Source organism: Babylonia areolata, chromosome 4 (genome assembly GCF_041734735.1).
Source record: "Babylonia areolata isolate BAREFJ2019XMU chromosome 4, ASM4173473v1, whole genome shotgun sequence".
In the NCBI taxonomy this organism is placed as follows: Eukaryota; Metazoa; Mollusca; class Gastropoda; order Neogastropoda; family Buccinidae; genus Babylonia; species Babylonia areolata.
This window is the reverse complement of record NC_134879.1, coordinates 53,094,170-53,110,640: the sequence shown is the minus strand read 5'-3', so window position 1 is coordinate 53,110,640 and position 16,471 is coordinate 53,094,170. Positions and strand designations below refer to the sequence as shown.

At 42.4% G+C, this 16,471-nt stretch overlaps 1 protein-coding gene across 6 annotated transcripts in view; it reads right to left on the bottom strand.

Annotated features, from left to right (window-relative positions):
- LOC143281307 (lysosomal-trafficking regulator-like) overlaps nt 1-16,471 on the bottom strand; it is a 190,077-nt gene that overhangs the window by 55,609 nt on the left and 117,997 nt on the right. For all 6 annotated transcript variants that reach the window (XR_013055116.1, XR_013055117.1, XM_076586488.1 and 3 more), the window contains exons 21-28: nt 14,821-15,019; nt 11,406-11,519; nt 9,649-10,395; nt 8,815-8,957; nt 6,624-6,793; nt 4,754-4,883; nt 2,156-2,256; nt 812-901 (exon numbers count right to left, since the gene is read on the bottom strand). Coding sequence is in view for 4 of the 6 variants with exons in the window: in XM_076586488.1 (XP_076442603.1) it covers nt 812-901; nt 2,156-2,256; nt 4,754-4,883; nt 6,624-6,793; nt 8,815-8,957; nt 9,649-10,395; nt 11,406-11,519; nt 14,821-15,019 (1,694 nt within the window). In the remaining 2 variants the exon portion in view is untranslated. The remainder of the gene's footprint in view (nt 1-811; nt 902-2,155; nt 2,257-4,753; nt 4,884-6,623; nt 6,794-8,814; nt 8,958-9,648; nt 10,396-11,405; nt 11,520-14,820; nt 15,020-16,471) is intronic.

Genomic DNA, 16,471 nt, shown 5'->3' with positions numbered 1-16,471 from the left:
TGTGTGAGCGAGTGTGTGCGTGCGTGTTGCGTGTGTGTATTACATTGTGTGTGTTGTGTATTTGATTTACTCTTTTTGCCATAACAGATTTCTCTATATCAAATTTGGGCTGCTCTTCTCAGGGAGAGCGAGTAGCTACACTGACAGTGCCACCCATTTTTTTTGTATTTTTTTCTGCCTGCAGTTTTATTAGTTTTCCTATTGAAGTGGATTTTTCTACAGAATTTTGCCAGAGACAACCCTTTTGTTGCCATGGGTTCTTTCACATGCACTATAAAGTGTGTGTGTGTGTGTGTGTGTGTGTGTGTGTGTGTGTGTGTGTGTGTGTGTGTGTGTGTGACAGAATAATCAACATTTGATTGTGTCACTCTGTGGAAGGAAGAAAGGGAGGAAGTGTGAGTGAGTGAGTGAGTGAGTGTGTGAGAGTGTGTGTGTGTGTGTGTGTGTGTGTGTGAGTGTGTGTGTGAGTGTGTGTGTGTTGTGTGTGTTGTGTGTGTGTGTGTGTTGTGTGAGTGTGTGTGTGTGTGTGTGTGAGTGAGAGAGGGCGAATGAGTGTATGTGTATGTGTGTGTGTGTGTGTGCATGGTGAGCTCAGGCTCCCTAAATGTTACAGATTTTTATCAGCTCATTTAAAACTATTCATTCCATTTGATTCCAATTATAAAGAAGAAAATGTAAAAAAAAAAAAAAAAAAAAAAAAATCATAAAGGGTGCTTTTCATACCAACAGGTAAAGTCTTCAGAGACCATTCAGCAGGCATTTCTGACATGAAACACAAGTCATGCACATGTCAGTCTGTCACATCACTGACCTGAACTCGGCCACAGCCAGGAGGCAGAAGATGTTCTGTATGTCCAGCAGTATCAGCTGACCACTGTCCATCCCCTCCAGGTCTGTGGCACTGCACACAGCAAGCTGAATTACAATGTAACAGTAAACACAGTCCATTTTTCCCACACGTCTCAGTGCATTGAGATGAATGCACAGTTGCTGCACAACATCTGCACACCCATAGGACAGAAAAAAGAAAACAAGAGAGGCAAGGCCTTCAAGACTCACTTGTGATAAATTAAGTCCCCTAGCATTAATTACAGAGTAATTTCCCTTTTTTACTATCTGCACCAAAACGTTTGCAAAATAAATAAAAATTCCATGCTTGGCAAAAGAAGTTCCTGTTTGAACAGAAAATGATAATAATGACTGCTCTTGTTGTTGTGTCAGAATAAGAGGTCAAAGTGCCAAGTTTAGAAAATACAAAAAATATAAACAGTAAATGCAGTTTGCATATAATTTGGCTTCTTTTTTTAATTTTTTTGTGCCCATCCCAGAGGTGCAATATTGTTTTAAACAAGATGATTGGAAAGAACTGAATTTTTCCTATTTTTATGCCTAATTTGGTGTCAACTGACAAAGTATTTGCAGAGAAAATGTCAATGTTAAAGTTTACCACAGACACACAGACACACACACACACACAGACAACCGAACACTGGGTTAAAACATAGACTCACTTTGTTTACACAAGTGAGTCAAAAATGATCAGGACATGAAGAAATCAGCTAACGTGAAAGGGGCTCAGAAGAGGCTAAAGCCTAAGCCTGTTTTTTGGTCATGAGTTCGTGTCTGTATTTCTGTATCATATCTTTTTTCTGGCAGACTCATGTCTGTTAGTAACTGGATCATCATCTCTGTCTGTCTCTCTTTCTCACATGCATGCAAACCCAAGCACACACACATACACGCATCTGCTTAAACACACATCCACACACACATACACTTGCACACACAAAACACTCATACCCACACATCCATAAGCACAACCATGCACACACACACACACACACACACACACACACACACACACACACACACACTCACCCACAAAACACCCACATCCACACTCACACATCCATGATATTGCAGCCTCCTTCTGCCTGGTTTCAGCCCAGCATTCCCTTCCTCCCCTACCTTTTAAATAACATTCAAATGTGAAAATTCATTGGCAAAATGTCTACAATCACTAGTATACTAGTATTCCTCCTTCCTCCATCCTCATACACACAAAAAACCCACACCCACACACATCCACACAAAAACACACCCATACACGCGCAAAAAAAAACAAAAACAACAACCCCACACCCACACAGTTTACCTGGCGTGATAGCGCTGTGTAGTGTACACCAGGTTGCACAGAGTATCCGGCAGACCCAGGTCTATCAACACCTTGCTCATCACATGACTGCTCTCTATCACCTGTCAAACAACATACACTGCAACTGAACCATGAGTTCCTTTTCAACTGAGCAAAGAAATGCCAGGTGGGTTTTTTTTCAGATTCATGTAAAGGCAAAATTGTGAAAAGAAACCCTGACACACCAGACAATCAGCCATCCAAGTGACTGAAATACCAAACAATGCATTCAACATCATCTCAATGAGCTATGGCCAGACGAGTTTACTGAGGCAAGACCATGAGAGAAAACACACATATACTGCCATGTCATGTGTGCCTCACCTGATGAGCAAGGCCGGTAAGCATGTTGTAACACAGTCACATCAGGTGGTAATACTGTTTTGAGACAGTGGAAGGATAGTCATCTGCATCAGCTGACCAAGGACAGCGAGTTATGACACAGAGCCGTGTCAGGTGGTACACTACGTTGAGTGAGGTGAGTTATGGAAATAATCAACACATGCCTTACCTGAGCAAAGACTGTCATGGAAGTAAAACAACACATACCTCACCTGAGTAAGGAGGAAAAGTTATGGAAACAGAACAATGTAATCCTCACCTTAGCAAAGACATGGGTCATGGAAGTAGAACAACGCATACCTCACCTGAGTAAGGAGGATAAGTTATGGAAACAGAACAATGTAATCCTCACCTTAGCAAAGACATGGGTCATGGAAGTAGAACAACGCATACCTCACCTGAGTAAGGAGGAAAAGTTATGGAAACAGAACAATGTAATCCTCACCTTAGCAAAGACATGGGTCATGGAAGTAGAACAACGCATACCTCACCTCAGTAAGGAGGAAAAGTTATGGAAACAGAACAATGTAATCCTCACCTTAGCAAAGACATGGGTCATGGAAGTAGAACAACGCATACCTCACCTCAGTAAGGAGGATAAGTTATGGAAACAGAACAATGTAATCCTCACCTTAGCAAAGACATGGGTCATGGAAGTAGAACAACGCATACCTCACCTCAGTAAGGAGGAAAAGTTATGGAAACAACAATGTAATCCTCACCTTAGCAAAGACATGGGTCATGGAAGCAGAACAACGCATACCTCACCTCAGTAAGGAGGAAAAGGTATGGAAACAGAACAATGTAATCCTCACCTTAGCAAAGACATGGGTCATGGAAGTAGAACAACGCATACCTCACCTGAGTAAGGAGGATAAGGTATGGAAACAGAACAATGTAATCCTCACCTTAGCAAAGACATGGGTCATGGAAGTAGAACAACGCATACCTCACCTGAGTAAGGAGGATAAGGTATGGAAACAGAACAATGTAATCCTCACCTTAGCAAAGACATGGGTCATGGAAGTAGAACAACGCATACCTCACCTGAGTAAGGAGGATAAGGTATGGAAACAGAACAATGTAATCCTCACCTTAGCAAAGACATGGGTCATGGAAGTAGAACAACGCATACCTCACCTGAGTAAGGAGGATAAGGTATGGAAACAGAACAATGTAATCCTCACCTTAGCAAAGACATGGGTCATGGAAGTAGAACAACGCATACCTCACCTGAGTAAGGAGGATAAGGTATGGAAACAGAACAATGTAATCCTCACCTTAGCAAAGACATGGGTCATGGAAGTAGAACAACGCATACCTCACCTGAGTAAGGAGGATAAGGTATGGAAACAGAACAATGTAATCCTCACCTTAGCAAAGACATGGGTCATGGAAGTAGAACAACGCATACCTCACCTGAGTAAGGAGGATAAGGTATGGAAACAGAACAATGTAATCCTCACCTTAGCAAAGACATGGGTCATGGAAGTAGAACAACGCATACCTCACCTGAGTAAGGAGGATAAGGTATGGAAACAGAACAATGTAATCCTCACCTTAGCAAAGACATGGGTCATGGAAGTAGAACAACGCATACCTCACCTGAGTAAGGAGGATAAGGTATGGAAACAGAACAATGTAATCCTCACCTTAGCAAAGACATGGGTCATGGAAGTAGAACAACGCATACCTCACCTGAGTAAGGAGGATAAGGTATGGAAACAGAACAATGTAATCCTCACCTTAGCAAAGACATGGGTCATGGAAGTAGAACAACGCATACCTCACCTGAGTAAGGAGGATAAGGTATGGAAACAGAACAATGTAATCCTCACCTTAGCAAAGACATGGGTCATGGAAGTAGAACAACGCATACCTCACCTGAGCAAGGAGGGTCAGTCACAGAAATACAATAATGCATACCTCAACTGGGTAAAGAGAGTGAGTTAAGAAAATACACCCATACCTTACCTGTGAAAGGAGAGGGAGTTATGGAACCAAAACAAAGCAGACCTCACCTGAGCAAAGAAACTGAGGGTGTTGTGACACTGAGCCAGTTCAGGTGGTACATGACGTCTGGGGACCTCACCGGAGTATGGACAGTGAGTTACAGAAACAAAAAACGATGCATATTTCACCTGAGCTGGGGCAATGTGTCACGACAAGAACCAGGTCAGGTGCACACATGTTTGGTGAGAGTGGCAGGTGTCTCACCTGAGCCAGCACGGTGAGGGTGTTGTGACACAGAGCCACGTCCAGCAGGGTCCCACACAGCATGGACAGCACCAGCACCGGCGCCACCTGCTGGAGTTCGTTCACCTGGCCCAGGTCCCCAACCATGAAGCTGGCCACACACACACACACACACACCGAATCTTTTACACAAGACAGAAATGTTTTTCCCCAAAGATTACATTTAATCTAAGATACTTACCATTACCCATTCATGCAGACTCAGGCAAGGGTCTGACACAAATCCTGTTCAAACTTCTACACCGCTTATATCCATGAACCGAAATTAGGTGCGGTTGGTGACCTCCCTTCAGATATTACCTCCCTTTTGCATGCATATTGTATTGAATTGTATTTCTCTTTTTATCACAACAGATTTCTCTGTGTGAAATTCGGACTGCTCTCCCCAGGGAGAGCACGTCACCACACTACAGCGCCACCCATTTTTCTGTATTTTTTCCTGCGTGCAGTTTTGTTTGTTTTTCCTATCCCAGTGGATTTTTCTACAGAATTTGCCAGGAACAACCCTTTTGTTGCTATGAGTTCTTTTACATGCGCTAAGTGCATGCTGCACAGGGGACTTCGCTTTATCGTCTCATCCAAATGACTAGTGTCCAGACCACCACTCAAGGTCTAGAGGAGGGGGAGAAAATATCAGCAGCTGAGCCGTAATTCAAACCAGCGCACTCAGATTCTCTCGCTTCCTATGCGGACGCGTTACCTCTAGGCCATCACTCCTGTCATACATCATGTCAACCCCTAGAAACAGAATTCCAATTCAGTTTCACTTTCAAGGCCATTGTATTGTACAGACTAATCCATATACTGTTATATAAAAAAAAAAAAAAATAAATAAAAATAAAAAATGAAGGGTATGTGGATATGGAGGGTAGGATAAGCAGACATATGCATAGACCCAAGGGAATGGTCATACCTTGAGAGAAGTCTGGACTTCAATGGGGTTGTTTTTTTGTGTTTTTTTCTCTCTCAGTATGTTATACTTAGAAGACTCCCATGATGAAGATGTCTGTATAATATAACACCACAGTAAGATTACATTTAAAAATATACAGAGTCACAACATAAGCTTTTCAGACCAAATCATAAGGGATGTCACTAACCTCTTCACAAGAATTACAGCTAAACAAGTTTTTTTCCACAGTATATGATACATAGATAGCAACACCAGAAACAAAAATTCACATGAGGATTTTCAAACTAAACAGTGGATGACACTCGACTGTGTGGTCCCAGTCTCCCCATTTAAGCCCACAGCACACACTCAACTCTGGGTAAGAGCCGGCCACGGGCCGAAAAAGCCACCTCTGCTGGGATTCAAACCCGCGTCCTCCCAGCCGTCAGTCCGTGATGCTAACCACTTCGCTATGGCGGCTGGTTTTATTTAGTTATTTATCTACCAGCCCTAGCCTCACAATTGATATGTCTAGAGCGTCTGGGTAATGTTACGACAGGAAAGCATATGACCTAGCTATGTAAACAAAAATGAACTCATCGGAACAACTTTGACGTTGGCGTAACATCGGTACAAAGTGTGATCAAGTGTAATAAAATACAGCAAAATCATTACAGTTGGCATCTCTGCAAATCTTAAAATAATACTCACACACACACACACATACACAGATAGACAAAGATACGCATGTATGCATGCACTCATGCATGCACACACAAACACACACACACACAAACACATACACACACACACTCACTCCCTTGCACTCACACACACACACACACAGACGCACACATAAACACACACAACACACATACACACACAAACACACACACACACGCAAACACAAACACCAACAACACGGTGAGAGAACCATACTGGTGTTGGAAGGTGAAGGCGTGCTGCATGAGGAGGGACAAGGCCACCTCCACCTGCTGCTGACACACAGGGTAGGCCCCCAGCTGGTTGGCCAGCAGGTACAGCCCGTCCTCACGCAGGAACTCCTCCAGCATCACCACAGGCGCCCGCCACAGGTACGCGTTCACCACCTGCCACACCCACACAAACTATGATCATATTTTCAAACCATAGGCACCCACCACAGGTACACGTTCACCACCTGCCACACCCACACAAATTATTATCGTAACAATAGTAAAATGTCACAGTGCTTTTCAAACCACAGGCACCCGCAACAGGTGTATATGCGTTCACCACCTGTCACCCACACACAGCAATAATTATCATAATAGTATAATTTCACAGTGCTTTCAAACCACAGGCGCCTGCCACAGGTACGCATTCACAACCTGACACACACACACACACACACACATCATTATAACAACAGTGGTATATTCATATAGCACTTCCAAACCTCTCAAAGCGCTTTACTATAAGAGCATCACCACAGGCGCCCGCCACAGGTACACTTTCACCTCCTGACACACCCACACACACAATTCATTATAACAACAGTGGTATATTCATATAGCGCTTCCAAGCCCCTCAAAGTGCTATACAATAAGAGCATCGCCACAGGCGCACGCCACAGGTATGCACTCACCACCTGACACACACACACGCACACGCACACACACTATTCATTATAACAACAACAGTGGTTTATTTATATAGCGCTTCCAAACCCCCGAAAGCACTTTACTATAAGAGCATCACCACAGGTACGCGTTCACCACCTGATGCCCAAACACAAATCATCAGAATAATAACAATAATAATGGATGCTTATATGGCAGACTATCCAGAAATCTGCTCTAGGTGCTTTACAAACCACTTTTGTTTACCTAACACATTACATCAGTGTTACATACATGCACCAAAATGTGCACATGACTAACACACACACACACACACACACACGATACAGCCACACATTTTAACATACATATGTACATAGCAGCTGCCCTCCACACATTCTAATAGTAATAACAACAGTACATTTATATAGCATTTCCGAACCCCTGAAAGCACTTTACAATTAGATGATCACCACAGGCGCCCACCACAGGTGTGTCACCAACACACACCAATTATTCTAACAATAGTACAATTTCATAGCACTTTCAAAGCACAGGCACCTGCCACAGGTACATGTTCACTTCAAGGAGTGTTGGCCTGGGTGAAAACAACACGTCAGTCAGACACGAAGCACACACCTGGGTGACAACAACACGTCAGTCAAGAAACACACACCTGGGTGACAACAACACGTCAGTCAAGAAACACACACCTGGGTGACAATGCATCAGACAAGAAGCACACACCTGGGTGACAACAACACATCAGTCAGACAAGAAGCACACACCTGGGTGACAATAACACGTCAGTCAAGAAACACACACCTGGGTGACAATGCGTCAGACAAGAAGCACACACCTGGGTGACAACAACACGTCAGACAAAAGCACACACCTGGGTGACAACAACACGTCAGTCAAGAAGTAAACACCTGGGTGACAATAACGCGTCAAACAAAAACACACACCTGGGTGACAACAACACGTCAGTCAGACAAGCACACACACCTGGGTGAAAACAACACGTCAGTCAGACAAGAAGCGCACACCTGGGTGACAACAACACGTCAGACAAGAACACACACCTGGGTGACAACAACACGTCAGTCAGACACGAAGCACACACCTGGGTGACAACAACACGTCAGTCAGACACGAAGCACACACCTGGGTGACAACAACACGTCAGTCAAGAAGCACACACCTGGGTGACAATGCATCAGTCAAGAAGCACACACCTGGGTGACAATGCATCAGTCAAGAAGCACACACCTGGGTGACAATGCATCAGACAAGAAGCACACACCTGGGTGACAACAACACGTCAGTCAGACACGAAGCACACACCTGGGTGACAACAACACATCAGACAAGAAGCACACACCTGGGTGACAATGCATCAGTCAAGAAGCACACACCTGGGTGACAATGCATCAGTCAAGAAGCACACACCTGGGTGACAACAACATGTCAGTCAGACACGAAGCACACACCTGGGTGACAACAACACGTCAGACAAGAACACACACCTGGGTGACAGCGATGCGCACAGCCGAGGAGGGGCTCTGAGCCAGGACCAGCAGGGCATGGGGGTTGATGACCTGACAGAACACTGGAGTCATGGTCTCCACCGGCTGTTCCATCACCACCTTCCACAGGTACTGCAGCAGACCTGAAACACCAACACTCAGCCTCACACAACATGCAACATGTCTCATTTCTTATATCATTTTTTAGATGGTTGCCAATTATACAAAGAATGAGAGAAGAATTCAAAAATACCTTCCAAATATTATTAAACCCAGTCAGCTGATACCGGAAGACAAACTTGTAGAAATGCTTGGAAAATTTGTCAATAACTGCTGCGAATAACGCCAGAGCATGAAGAAGTAATTGTTCTATGTTTTATTTTATTTCATCATTTTATTGTTGAATTACTTATTGTGTGACATTAAAATTGATTCTGATTCTGATTCATGACTGTCTGGATACAACTCCTGAAAACCTGAGTACAGCTGCCGAAGTGGAAAGGTAAAAATGAACAAAGAGACAGCATACATTCAGAAATGGTAGAGAGTGTGTGTGTGTGTGTGTGTGTGTGTGTGTGTGTGTGTGTGTGTGTGCGTGCATGCACATGTATATGTGCGTGAGAAAGAGAGACAGACAGACAGACAGACAGACTGGTTTTGAGTGAAAAACAGACAGGGCTCTTGGCGTCACTTTGACCATTATTAAAAATTACCCAATACATTATTCCACAATCTGGCATGTCTTGACAGACAGGTTAAAGAAAAATGAGGTATTACACAAAAAGAGCAACAAAAAAAAGCTGAAGACCTTGGACACAAGACCCAACAACTCACTCAAACACAATGTCTCCAGCCCTTCCTCAGAACCACCACCATCGCCTGTCCGCTGACCAGGATTATGGGTAAAGGAAGAGGTGGAAGTTGGACGATCACCGCCCAGACCCCTCTGATGGCTGGCGTCACTGCGGGATTCCTCCAGACTGTCACTGCCATTCACAGTCTGCTGCCCATCTTTCTCTGACATGGCCGACTTCCACAGTTTATTAGCACCAGTCCTGTCGCTCTTCTTTTCTACTTCTTCTGATTCCTCACTGTCGTCAGATTCATCAGTGCTCTGTTCGTCTTTCTTGAAGACTGGGATCATTTCTTCATTGTTGAACTCCCCGTTTTCTCTTTCTGAGGTGGATGACGTCATGTCCTGTTGCTTGGTTCCCGTCAAGTCTGTCCTTTCAGTCTCTGACTTATGCAACCCAACCTTGGCGTGGTCGTCATTATCTGTACTCGTGCACTGCTGATGCGAGGACTGAGATGGAGATTCAACCTCATAGGTTCCTTCAGAACTGGATCCACTGGCATCCCCAGAGATCCTGCCATTTTCTGCGTTCTCCCCCAAGCAGTAGCTGCGGACGTTGGACTCTAGGGCTGCCTCCAAAGGTGGATACTGGGGGGACACAGAGGGTGGACCCTTGCTGTGAGTGGCTAAGTCCTCCTCCGAGATTTCTGAACCCTCCAGACTGTCCCATGAGGCCTCCGTTGACCTGCTCCGCTGGGTGTGGAACTGGACATGCTCCATTTCTTTGTCTGAAACAACAGACACAGCACAGACTGCAGCACTCTCTGCTGTACATGAAGTCCTGCAAGGTTACAAGTGGAGAAGTGGGAATAGCACCCGCCCACAAATTGAGAGGGCTTAACCCTTTCACTGACAAGTTTCTGTGAAAAAGACTCCCCAGCACCAAATATCTTAGACCTCACGCTCTCAGTCACACAATCTGGTTTGTGTCAAAATATCACAGTGGACTTGTCAGCTTCAAACTCTGTCAATGGGAGAAGGTTGGTTAATCTACTATTGCGCAGGAAAGTTGGCAACAGATGTCAAGCCTTGTTACAATGTGAAAAACAGTCCATTTGAAATTAACTTTTGATGTCAACTTAAGTCACCAATGGCGGTGAACTGTCTATGTGACTGAAGTTGCCTATGCCAGAGTTGAAAGAGTTAATTAAATTCAACTTGTGCCACTTTCATAGTGAAAAAAAGTGAAAACAAAAATAAAACACAGACAGACAGAAAGAGCAAAGAGAGAAAATTACGACAGACAGACAGAAATATGAAAAAACTTAGCAGTATGAAGAGTACAGGATCAGGAGTCAAGATGGCTGCTGGAAAAAGAGGGCGCTAGTCAGGGATGCACAGGGGAACCTACTTTGGGAGGTTATCGGCCATAGCTACTTTTGTTTTCTCCGCATAGGCGGGTAGTAGTTTGCACAGGACAGGAATCAGAACCCTGCCGGAGTCTGCACTTGGGGGGTCACGGTTAAGTGTGTGTAATTAAATACAAAGTTTGATTTGCTGGCATCTTCTAATATAACATGGTCAAGCCTACATTAACATTCCCTGAACAAATAACTTTAAGAACATAAAAGCAGCATGTGTAAAAAAATGCAAAGTCAACTGTTCTGAAGAATAATAAATCATAAACAACACCTAATCATATCCGTAAGTCCTTCAAATTTACACTCAACAAATAAAAACACAAAAAAAGTCAACCACAAAAACCAGCGAACAGTTGAAAACCCAAATGCAAACTGACCATCGTCCAATGCCTGCTGCACAGTGTCGGACATCTTCACCGTTTCTCCTCTGCTCTCCCCAGCTTTCTTCAGTCTGTCCTGCAGTGCACTCGTCCCAGGCTCTTCATCAGACCCTGGGCAACAAAGCAACTCACATGGTAGTCGCATCATCCATAGGAATCAGGTCTACAGGATTCATCGTAAACAAATAGGCTCTGACATTCCTCAACAAAACCATTTTTTGACTCACTTGCGTAAACAAAGTGAGTCTATGTTTTAACCCGGTGTTCGGTTGTCTGTGTGTGTGTGTGTGTGTGTGTTTGTATGTGTGTCTGTGTGTCCGTGGTAAACTTTAACATTGCCATTTTCTCTGCAAATACTTTGTCAGTTGACACCAAATTTGGTATAAAAATAGGAAAAATTCAGTTCTTTCCAGTCATCTTGTTTAAAACAATATTGCACCTCTGGGATGGGCACAAAAAAATAAAAAAGAAGCCAAATTATATGCAAACTGAATTTACTGTTATATTTATATTTTTTATTCTCTAAACTTGGCACTTTGATCTGATATTCTGACACAACAACAAGAGCAGTCATTTTTATCATTTTTTGTTCAAATAGGAACTTCTTTTGCTAAGCATGGAAGTTATATTTTTGGTGCATGTCTTTGCTGCAGATAGTATAAAAGGGATATCAATCTGTAATTAATGCTAGGGGGGTTAATTTGCTTTAAACTGATCTTTCTCATCTTAAACATTACATTTTGAAATTATACGCCATACATAAAAAGCTTGTGTGTTTTACTCTCAGTGTACATGGCTTTCACTATGTTCATTCGGCCATGTGGTCTTTTTCGGAAAATAATAAAATCAATACTACAAGTGGACTTTAAAGATCTATTGGCTGAGCCCTGAAGGTCATGGGCAAAAATCAATTGGGTACACATATTTATACATATTCAAAGCGCGTGCTCATATTCCTCACGAACGAGAAGGTCGCCATTTTGTTTCAAGTTGTTGACCTGCCCATTCAATCCTATATTCAATCGACAATACACGATAACATGTGATGGAGAAGGAGACTGTTAAATATTTATTCAGAGAAAGATTTGTGAACGCCTATCACTTACTGGATTATGCCCCAAACTGCCATAAAAATAACAAAATCAGTTGGAATTCACAGTTAAAAATAACAAACCATGAGAGTTAATACCCTTGATGAAACGTAAAAATTTCCAGTCTTGACTTTTCTCAAAAAGAAGTCCTTTTCACTTCATAAGACATTTATAAGTACTTGTACTTGGCTCAACATAATATTAGTTTAACAAAATACTCAATTTTCATATCAACTTTAAAACTATAAAACTAGAATGAACATAAAAGAGAAATTGAATCGACCATGTCGTACATTCCCGGCAGGTGTAACTTGTACATCTATCTAGATCCTGAGAAAACAGCTAAATGTTGCAGTGTGATTGCAGCGATAGCCACGTCTCCTTTACTGTGGACTAAGAATTTTTAATTGCCCTTAATGATTTTTTGAATGCCCAAGATACACCAGAATAATATGATTTAAACAGCGTTCTCACTGCGAATACCGCAATTGATTTATCACCCTTTAAAAAACCATGTTTAAATGTTAAATTTTGGAACGTCAGTTAACGAGCCACTATAGTGTATTGGGTAAGACAGTTTCTTCTCACCCGAACACGCAGGGTTCGAATCTGCCATCAGGACTTTTTTTTTTTTTTAACCCGAAGCTTTATTGATTGACTGACTTGACTACAGGCTGAGACACTGTGTGGTGTGTGATGAGACTCCAAATGCGCATTTAATTTCCAATTGGATTAACAAACATGTATTATATTGCATTGTATTTGATATAAAAAAAACAACAACACAACATTAGTAATAGTAACAGTACCTCACTTTTTTTTTTTTTTTTTTAGTGAAACAGAGCGGAAATGATCCTGATATGATGCAAGTAATCAGTTATTTTTCACCACTGTAGCTGCACCATGTTCATTTCACACAAACCGCTCTTACCTTTCTTCTTCTTCTTCTTCTGCGTTCACTCGTATGCACACGAGTGGGCTTTTACGTGTATGACCGTTTTTACCCCGCCATGTAGGCAGCCATACTCCGTTTTCGGGGGTGTGCATGCTGGGTATGTTCTTGTTTCCATAACCCACCGAACGCTGACATGGATTACAGGATCTTTAACGTGCGTATCTGATCTTCTGCTTGCATATACACACGAAGGGGGTTCAGGCACTAGCAGGTCTGCACATATGTTGACCTGGGAGATCGGAAAAATCTCCACCCTTTACCCACCAGGCGCCGTCACCGTGATTTGAACCCGGGTCCCTCAGACTGACAGTCCAACGCTTTAACCACTCGGCTATTGCGCCCGTCATTACCTTTCTACTGTTTCAGTTCACAGCTTTACTGGCTGGAAACCTAAAGGATCATGTCCATTCAAACCTGATATAAGATTTGTTTTGTTTAGGGAATAGTCCTGAAGTATAATAAAGATCTAAAAATGTATGTGATTCCTAAAAAAAAATTTTTTTTTAATAACAAAAAAACATGATGCGCTCACTCACTCAAATGGAGAAGAGAGGCAGAAACAAACGGTTTATAGGAAGGGCAATTTTTGACAGAAAATAAGAAAATAAAGACAGATATACAGCAAATACAGAGAGGCAATAAATAAGAGGGAGATAAGTATCTTAATCCATTCCATAATTGATGGAAACCTAAATGGAAAGAAAGGGAACAGTATGAAGCATTGAAAGTGAGGGGGAGATATTCTAATCTTTTGTCACCAACGATGGAAACCTAAAGGGAAAGACAGGTTACAGCAGGAAGCCAGGACAGGGAGATAGGTGTTTTAATCTTTACCATAAACGATGGAAACCTAAAGGGAAAGACAGGTTACAGCATGAAGCTAGGACAGGGAGATAGGTATTTTAATCTTTACCATAAACGATGGAAACCTAAAGGGAAAGACAGGTTACAGCATGAAGCAGGTCAGGGAGATAGGTGTTTTTAATCTTTACCATAAACGATGGAAACCTAAAGGGAAAGACAGGTTACAGCACGAAGCTAGGACAGGGAGACAGGTGTTTTAATCTTTACCATAAACGATGGAAACCTAAAGGGAAAGACAGGTTACAGCACGAAGCTAGGACAGGGAGGTAAGTATTTTAATCTTTACCATAAACGATGGAAATCTAAAGGGAAAGAGTAGGGAACATTATGAAGGTAGGACAGGGAGGTAAGTATTTTGATCTTGACCATAAACGATGGAAACCTAAAGGGAAAGACAGGTTACAGCACGAAGCTAGGACAGGGAGGTAAGTATTTTGATCTTTACCATAAATGATGGAAACCTAAAGGGAAAGACAGGCAACAGCACGAAGCACTGACTCACACCACACAGGATGCAGGTAGAAGGCGGAAGGAGTGTAGTTGATGAAGCGGGTAGATGGAGGGTACAGCTGCAACAGGAAGTCCGTCACACTGGCCAGTAAGGCCAGGTCTGGCGGCCGGCCAACCACGCTGGCCACAATGGTGGCCACGTGCTGACCACACACCCCTGACAGCGCTGGGGCATCTTCCTGGATACGTTCCTGTAAACATAGTGCATGTTTACTGTTATAAATACACTTCAAGCAGAGTTGACCTATTTTCAGTTCTAGAAGGCATGAACTTGTTAATGCCACTGAAGGCATTATAATAGAGCATGTTTTCATCTGGCATCTGAGTGATTCTACTTCTTGCTATATAACAATGTTAACATACAAAAAACGAAAATCAGTAACAAATCTTCATCAGATCAAAGCTGTATATTCACTACCAGAAATTTGCAGCCTTTGAAACAGATGACTCTCACACAAACATACAGTTTTTCTTTCAGTTTAATCTGACTATCTTTCAGTTACCAAGATCTTTTCTGCAATGAAAAATGTAAGCATTCTTGCCAGATACAGCACAATCTAGCAATGACAAACTGAGAGGTTTGTAACCACCACCACAGTACCACACTCAGTCTTACTTTTCCTGCAGTCCATCCAATTGTATGATCAACACTGCTTTTCAGCAACCTGTCTATATAATACTTATGCTTGTCCATTCATTATTTTACTCTTTCCATTTATGACAGACTAGATATCCGACGATAACTAAGAAAATAATTTCAAGACTTGGTTTTATCTGTTGAATGCAAAATGTGTTTGTTACAATTACTAACAACTGGAACAAACTGGTTTTTAATGATGCACAAGAATAATCCTAGCAAGGGGACAACCAACCCATGGGAAGGTTCTCAAGATATGGCCAGCATGTTGGGTTTACAGGTAGATCAATCCACTCCTGTTTTTGCTTAAAACAAAGGGATAGTTTGCCTCCGCTACCTGTGCTCTGATTTGGGGCATTTGTATGCTTATCAGTAAGAATAAATAGGTAAACCTATACATTTTTGGAAAGTAGAGTGAATGAAGAATCAGATAAAAGTAAGAAAAAGGCTGTACCTTGAAAGTAGTTGGAGATATTCCACAGGATATAAACAACAAATTTTGCAAACTTGTTTTCCAAAAACGTCAACCACAATGTTTATAGGTATTTTCACATCTTTTACAGAGTCAAAATCTCAAAATTGGCATTAAACTGTGCAGAAAATGTTCTGGCTGCAGAATCATGAAATGAATATAACTGAAACAATGAAATTATAAGCACTGTATTATTTGTTTGAGACACACCCACCGACGCCACGCACGCGCACATCTACAATACTTTATGCAATCACAGGCAAAAACAGAAATAAATGTTTTCTTTTAGCTCATGTTGCTTTCAAAAGCAGCAAGAATGCTTTAAATCAAAATAATTTCCAGTTTTCTAGCTTGATTTGGTCAAGAAATCGCAATAGACCCATGCCTAACCCACTTTACCACCCCTCCCCACCCCCATCACCCACCCCCCAGTTTTTGTGGCTGGAGACACAAAACTGAATGAACAACAAGCAAGCCAGCATGCCCAAGTGTCAAAATAACAAAGCCGTTTTCACCAGAATCCCTGTCAGCAAA